Below are 7795 nucleotides of genomic sequence, written 5' to 3' on the forward strand. Positions count from 1 at the left end.
AGTATTCAAGATGTTATGTATTTGTGACATGATCCATATATAAACTTAATTAACCTATTAGTTTTTATAATAAGGCAAAAAAATGATTTGTATAAGAGGTGGGATCTTATGATCATAGGCAATAGCATTTATCAAATGTGTGAATAAAGGATAAGCTTCAAATTCTCCCAAAGGCTCCTCAGTACAGTTGATTTTATATCTTATTATTTTTCACATATTTGAAAGGAGGAAATATAAATAGAGAAAGGCCGCGGGTCTCGCGAAAAAAGCTAAGGACGCAGTTTTTTGCTCTGAAATTAAATTTTTTTGCATGGAGGGTTGTAATACAAGACTGGTTTCGGTGCGGATCACATGACAAAACAATCTGAACGGTTCAAATTTATATATTTTATTTTATATTATTAAAATAAAATTTATAAATTTTAATAAAATTTACCCTACCATCAATTGGAAAAATACAATTCAGATGTACTTTGAACAATTTAAATTTTAAATTTTCAAGTTACAACTTTTTTTTATTTTTTAAAAATTTTAGTTTGAAGATTACTTTTATTTTATTTTTTGATACTATATTTACTAAAATAAAAATTTATAAAATTTATAAAAAAATTTAATATTAAATTTAGATTGTTCAAAATGTATCTAAATATTCAGTTTATAAAAATTATAAAAAATTAATATTAAATTAGACCATCCAAATTAAATTTATATTGCTCAGATTAATGATGAAATATATTTATTAAAATTTTATAATTTTAATAATAAATATAAAATAAAAATATAATTTTAAACTTTTGACCATCAAGACTAAAAATCCGAAGGATCTAAATTGCTCATCATGCATGAGCTCCGAAATCAGGCTGGTTGAAATACATGTTAAAGGGGCGAAGGACATAAAACATTTTTACCAAAAGAAAGAGATTAAAAAAACTCGGGTTCATGTTGGAAATTAACAGGTTTGGAATAAGTGGGCTACTTGGCAAGAGATAAAGCGTCGGGATTAAAATTTATTAATAAGCTAAACTCACAGTTCTGCAACCAAAAAAATGGAGAATTATTAATTGAAGCTTGAAGGTGATAATTAGAGGCCGAGGAAAAAGAACGTACGGAGGAGCAGTAACGAGCAATCACAACTGGATACTTTATTAATACAACCCATGCAAAGATACAAAGCAAAAATAACATGCACGTACACGCGAGACGGAAGCCAAGGAAACTTGTGCAAAACATCAAACATGGACATAAATACAGAAAAAGCAGGCACAGGACCACAGGGGTGGTGCGCTGCATACTTTATTTAGTAGTGTGTATACGTATGAGCCACGAGCAAAGCCATGGTCGGCGTGTGGCGGATCACTTCTCCGGGTCGTCACAGCAGATGGCAGCCCAGTCGGAGAGCCCAGAAACGAGGCCGTCGGAGAGGAGCTTATGAACGGCCACACGGAAGACGGGCAACGGGACAACAATCCAGTCGGTGTCGCGGATGCTATAGCCAGCAAAGAGCTTGTCCACGGGATACAGGAGGCCTTTGAATTTGAGCGCGAGCTGGTGAACAGTGGAAACACGATCCTTCTCAGCCGCGGAGTGGGTCTGGTAAATCACGTGGTGGATTTTTTCCTGGCAATCATCGAACAGAGGCTTGTAGTAGTTGTCATGGAGAGGAGGAGGCACGGTGATGGAAACCTCAAGATTGTGGAATTCGCTCGTGAGCCGCGTAATGAGCTGCGTCAGAACCTCCCTAAACTGCTCGGGCTGGACTTGAGGATGGATGTGTTGGTAGTAAACGTCGATGCCGTCGAAATGGTAGTTGTGGATGATCTTTTTGAGGGAGGCGGCGGCGTTGTCAACGTCATCGATGGTGAGAGAGAGGGATACTTCTGGCTCCGGCCTCCGATGCTGAGGAAGAACTTGACCTTGCTATTGTTGTTTTTGAATCGGCGGATGTCTTCGGGAGTGACGTCGGTGATTTTGAAATAGGGACGGAAATCTCCATGCGTGGATTTCCCACGACTGTCGTAGTCTCTGGCGAAGGCCAGGGCCACGTGGCCTTCGAGGACTTCATTTTCGGGCACCGTCTTGTAATTGGGATGACCCAGAGACTTGAATTGCTCGTAACTGCTGGCATAAACCCGAAACCTGGGATTCACCATTGTGATCGATTTTGGGTTCTCGGTTAGCTTTTGTTGTGTTGCTCAACTTCCTTCTCGCCCTCATATATAATATGCATGGAACAGGCACGACGCCAGGTTGTGTCGACGTCACTGCTCCCTGCGTCATCCCCTCTCGCGTTATCTGGCGCCGATTTACTTCTGACGCATGTGTAGTCAAAGACGAAACAGCTGGCACGCTTGGTCACCCTCCCTCACGGGCCTCACAATCATAATTAAGCTCCTAGAGGGGGGGGGGTTTCATTAGGCAATGATAAATTAAAAACTAGTAATTTTTCATTTATTTGAATTTCACCTATGTTAATGTAACCAGATTCTATGGAGAAGTGAGATCTATTTTACCAAGTAATTTATTTTTTTTAATTTCACTTCTGCTTCTGCTTCTCTAGTCCCAATTACATGCTAGCTACTAAACAAGCCAGTGTAGTGGTTACATTTAATCTTTTTTATAACGGGCCTCTTTACTGAAGTATCTTCTATTCTTTTAGACTTCCCTATCAATATGCTGATACGTAATATATAAAATATATTTTATTTATTACAGACTTGTTGCATGCATGCGTATAAATAGTAATTACATTTATTTTCCTTAATTATACATCTTACATGACTTTTTTTTGTCCCGTTGGTGCCATGCTACGAAGTCTTCTTTATAAATATATTTATTTTTATTTGTAAGAAATGTTGAAATCTATTGTAGTGCCCCACTTTTAGACAAATTTTAAATGTAAAAAACGGAAAAAAATATAACTTTGGTGCCCACTTTTAGACAAAATTTCGAGGAAGAGAAATTGAGATGAAAAAGGAGATTTCAAAACATGTTCGATTTGTACTGGGGCGCTTTTTTTTTTTTTTTTATTAAGAAAGTGAGGAAGTAAGTGACTTCCATCATTCCATGGGTATGAACGCGGTGGAAGTGATTAATTTCACCAATTTTGATGAAACTAGCTTATATGAGAAGTCAAATCCATTACACCAATACCAAACAATCCTTTTTTTTTCCCCTTACGCTTCCACTTCTCCAATTCCAATAATTTCTTGCTAACGAACGATATAATTACATTTAAATTTTGATAGAGGCCTCTTTAATTTACTTTAACTTCTGTTCTTTTTAGACTTACCTAACGATATACTAATGTAAAATAGGAAGGGGAGAGGGAAGATAAAGAAGAGGAAGGAGAGAAACAAGGAGGGAGAAGACCGAAATTCTCAAACTCTTATTCAATAATACTCAAAAACTGAATATAAATAAAAAATCTAACTTTATTTATAAAGATCTAAAAATAATATAAAATTCTAAATCTAAATCAAATATTAAAGATACTAATATATAAGATAACAATAAAAAATAATTAAAGCTAATATAATGGTTCAATATCTTTATTTAAAATCCCTATTAAATAATCATAATATCTTAAATTAAACCTAATTATATTTTATCTCATATTACACCATTGCTCCCACGCTTGAAGAACTCGGCTCTTGACGAGTTAAAGTTAAGGCACAAATTTCGAACAGAAGAGCGAGATAAATTTCAATGGAGTGCTTGAATTTGGAGACCCTTTCCAACAAATGAGATATTGAAAAAGCAAGCTTTTGCAAGAAAAAGCAATTTGATATAGGTAAGTATCGGGGAATCCCTTCCAACAAATTAGGTAGAAAAGAATAAACTCCAGCAAGAGTGAATAGTTTGATCATGTAGAATGTCTGAAAAACCTTTCAATAGACAAAGTATTGTTGAATTTGACTATTAAGTAACGAAGTAACCTTGGGAGATGTAACTTGCAGATACGGAATAGTTGTAGCGTGATAAGATTGATCCTTGCTAGGAACAATTTGAGAAAGAATCACTTGTTCTAATGTATAGTGGACAACTTGATCATTGTTTAGATAATCTTCTACTAGCAAGGAAAGAGCTTCTGCCATTGTTGATTTGTTTGATGCTTGTTCTTCCATTTATTTCCTTATTTCATCAACCATCCTCTTAATCTCATATGTTGCCTTCTTAACTTCACCATAATCCCTTGTAAACTTGTCAAAATAACAATTCTGTTCTAGCTGAAAGCAACCCAGTTTAACTATAATTTGGTCTATTTCCTCTTGAAAGTCAGCTTATTCATAATGACAATGGGTACCATCCTCGTATTGATAAACATAATCATGTTGATGGCTATTAAAATACTTATATTATCATTTCTCAATGTACTCATGCTGATATTAGTTTTTATACTCATATCACTTATGATTAGCATACTTAAACTAGAGATAGCGATGCTCATAATTGTCACAATAAGTATGCTCATATTGTTGATGACTTGTATACTGATATTGTTGCTCTTTATAACCATACCAATAGCTCTTTGTCGATAAGTATCTTGCGATGAATAGACATACGTTGTTGATATTCATTACATGTGTACCATTGAGCATATTGTGGTAGATCAGCATATTCACACCAATAATCTAAATGTGTGTCCAAATGTATGTATATGTTTTAGCTTATATTGGCAACTAAGCATCATAACAATTTTTTTCTTTTCTTCTTTCTTTTTCCTTTTCTCTCTTTTCTTTCTCTTTTTTAGGAATATAAAAATTCAAATCAATAAAAAATAAAAAATTATTCAAAATGCCTGCAAACACATGAAGAAATTGCAAAAAAACATATGAAGAAATTGCAAACCTCAAAGATCCAACAGTGAACAAACTTGTGGAAGGAGAAGAAGACATTTTAGTCAGTAACATTAAATAGTGAGTTTGTTATACCTTATTTGGACATCTGAATTTAATTAAAAAAGTTGTACTTTTAAGATTAGCAACAAAAGTGTAATGAGAACCTAGCTTGGTGTACCAAATTGATATAACACGAGAAGGTGAGAGGGAAGATAAAGAAGAGGAAGAAAAAAAGAAGGAGGGAGAAAGTTAAAACTCTCAAAAATTCTTATTCAATAATATTCAAAAAACTGAATATAAAAAAACCTAACTCTATTTATAAAGATATAAAAATAATAAAATAATAATTTAAATTTAAATCTCAAATCCTAAATCTAAATAGAATATTAAATATTGATATATAAAATAATAATAAAATAAATAATCAAAGCTAATCTAATGGATCATATCCTTATTTAAATATCCCTATTGAATAATCCTAATATGCTAAATTAAATCTATTTTATTTTATCCTATATTACGCTATATATGCTAATACATATTCATAATATGAAATGTATTTTATTACAAACTTGTTGCAGGCATGAATAGAAACAGTAATTAAACTTATTTTTCTTGTACCTATCACCTCTATATCTTACATGACTTTTCTCACCGTTGGTGCCATGCCACGAAGTCTTCTTTATAAATACATTTATTTGTACGAAATGTTGAAATCAATTTGTAGACTTGTAGTGCCATTTTCAGGAAAATTTCAATGAAGACTTTTGATTGTAGTTAATAAAAAGGAAAACCTCAAAAACTCCGAAACTTCATTGTACTCCAAGGGCACTAAAGTGAAATTAAAATGTTAAGGAAAATGACAAAATTAATCCTCTCTACAAAACATACCTGGGTGATGCAAACACAAATTGTTCGTTTCTCCATTGTCTGTTGTTCATTACCTTACATTAACTTTTCATTGTCCTACTATTTGTTATTTGCCTATTACTTTCAGTTGATTTTATTTCAAGTGTTGTCATCATATTAATAATAGTTGTTAATATATTAAGTTGTGAAAAAAGTTGCATTATTAATTAAAAGTAATGAACAAACAACAAACAATAGGGCAATGAATAATAATATAAATGTAAATGAACAACTTAAAATAATGGATAGACAAATATCTTTCAATAGGGACAGTCAAGTAATTTCTCTCAACATTTTAATTGCACTATAGTGTCCTTAAATTATAGTGAAATTTCAAAATTTTTGGATTCTCTTATTTATTAACTATGATCGAGGTGTCTTTATTGAAATTTTTCCTAAATTTTCTATTTTGGCCCCACATGATGGCCTCAAGATTCGATCCCAGATGTGGATTTAGTGACTATATTTAGTCCACAAATTACGTGCATGTACCATTTGAACTGTTGAAACCCAGATCATCGATTCAAATAAATTCACTCATTCATTAATATCAAATAGAGTATAAATTCATAACCATTGATTTAAATTTTAATGGTTCAGATGATACTGGTACAGTCACCAAATTCAATCCATTCATTCCTTGCTTATCGTGTTAACCCTTCATTCTTAATAATTATAGTTATGAGAGCTATTTTACAATTTTGGGAAGTTTGTTTTATAAAATCCACTTCCTCTAATTAATTATCTACTTTAATTTACTTTTAGTTTTTTTGGCAGAAATTCCTCTCCTGTTGATAGAGGTGTTCCCACATTAGTTTTTTTTTCTGTAAGAAATGTTGAAATCATTTGTATTTTTTAATTATTTCTAAGTGACTTTACATTATATACATTTGTTAATTAATTGAGATTTTAATTTAAAAATAATAATAACATTACCGCTAATTGTTAGCTCATTAGTAATTGTTCCCTCCGTGCATAACCTGATCAACTTGCCTGCTGCTCTTTATTCCTGTTTGTTTGGTAATATGCAAGAGTTTTTGATTATTTGAATGACTGCAAGTGAAAGCGGCAGAGAAAGCGAGGTGAAAATAAAATTTTAAAAAATATTCCAAGAGAAAAAGTGGGTTCCATGGGTACAAATGTGAAAGTGATCAGTTTTACCAATTTTGATGAAATCAGAATTCAGATCCACTATACTAATTATAGTTTTCCAATTCCAATTCCTTGCTACCAAACGAGATTATTACTTCCCTTCTTTGACTTATCAATACGCTTATACAGTGATACATGATATAAAATACATTTATTATAGACTTGTTGCATGTATGCAGAGAAATAGTAATTAAATTTATTTTCCTTATATGCCTGTCACGTCTACATCTGACATGACTTTTCTCACGGTTGGTGCCATATGCTACAAAGTCTTCTTTATAAATATATTTATTTTATTTGTAAGAAATGTTGAAATCAATTGTAGTGCCCCACTTTCAGGCAATTTTTAAATATAAAAAATGAGAAAATATAATTTTTGCTTCCTATTCTTTTTAGTATGTTTTGGTACTAGTGCTTACACTTTTATTTTGTTGTTTCAAGTCCTTTAACACACTATTACAAAAATGAGATTTAATAGCATATATTTTGTAACAATTAAAATAAAATGTTGTTAAAATGAAAGTTGAAACACCTTCTTGTCCATTATTTTTTATTTCAAATTTAAAATAACAAGATATGTGGTATTTCTTTCATAAAATGCTATGACTTGTTGTTACTGAACAATTAGGTGGCATTTCAACTAGAAACACCACCTACTTATTATGATAATATTATAAAAATAATTTTACATATTATAGTTATTATAATTTAATTATTATTATTATTTTATTATTGATACAACTATTTCTATTGATTAAAAATGAAAAATTTTGGATTACATTTAACTAAAAAATATTAAAAATATAAATATAATAAAATGAAGAAATATAATGATTATTATTAAAATATTACTATTAGTATCAGTATCAAATTATTATTAATATATCATAAAATTT

At 31.5% G+C, this 7795-nt stretch overlaps 1 protein-coding gene across 1 annotated transcript; it reads right to left on the bottom strand.

The window, feature by feature from the left end:
- Nucleotides 1-1167: 1167 nt before the first annotated feature.
- On the bottom strand, nucleotides 1168-2150 carry LOC129290939 (chitinase 2-like). The gene is made up of 2 exons (XM_054928001.1): nucleotides 1959-2150; nucleotides 1168-1917 (listed from the first exon to the last, which is right to left on the bottom strand). The coding sequence occupies exons 1-2, from the start codon at nucleotides 2148-2150 to the stop codon at nucleotides 1354-1356; spliced, it is 756 nt and encodes a 251-aa protein (XP_054783976.1). The 3' UTR covers nucleotides 1168-1353.
- Nucleotides 2151-7795: the final 5645 nt, after the last annotated feature.

Source organism: Prosopis cineraria, unplaced genomic scaffold (genome assembly GCF_029017545.1).
Source record: "Prosopis cineraria cultivar Desert tree isolate PC_DT_omini unplaced genomic scaffold, ASM2901754v1 PC13, whole genome shotgun sequence".
Taxonomy (NCBI): domain Eukaryota; kingdom Viridiplantae; phylum Streptophyta; class Magnoliopsida; order Fabales; family Fabaceae; genus Prosopis; species Prosopis cineraria.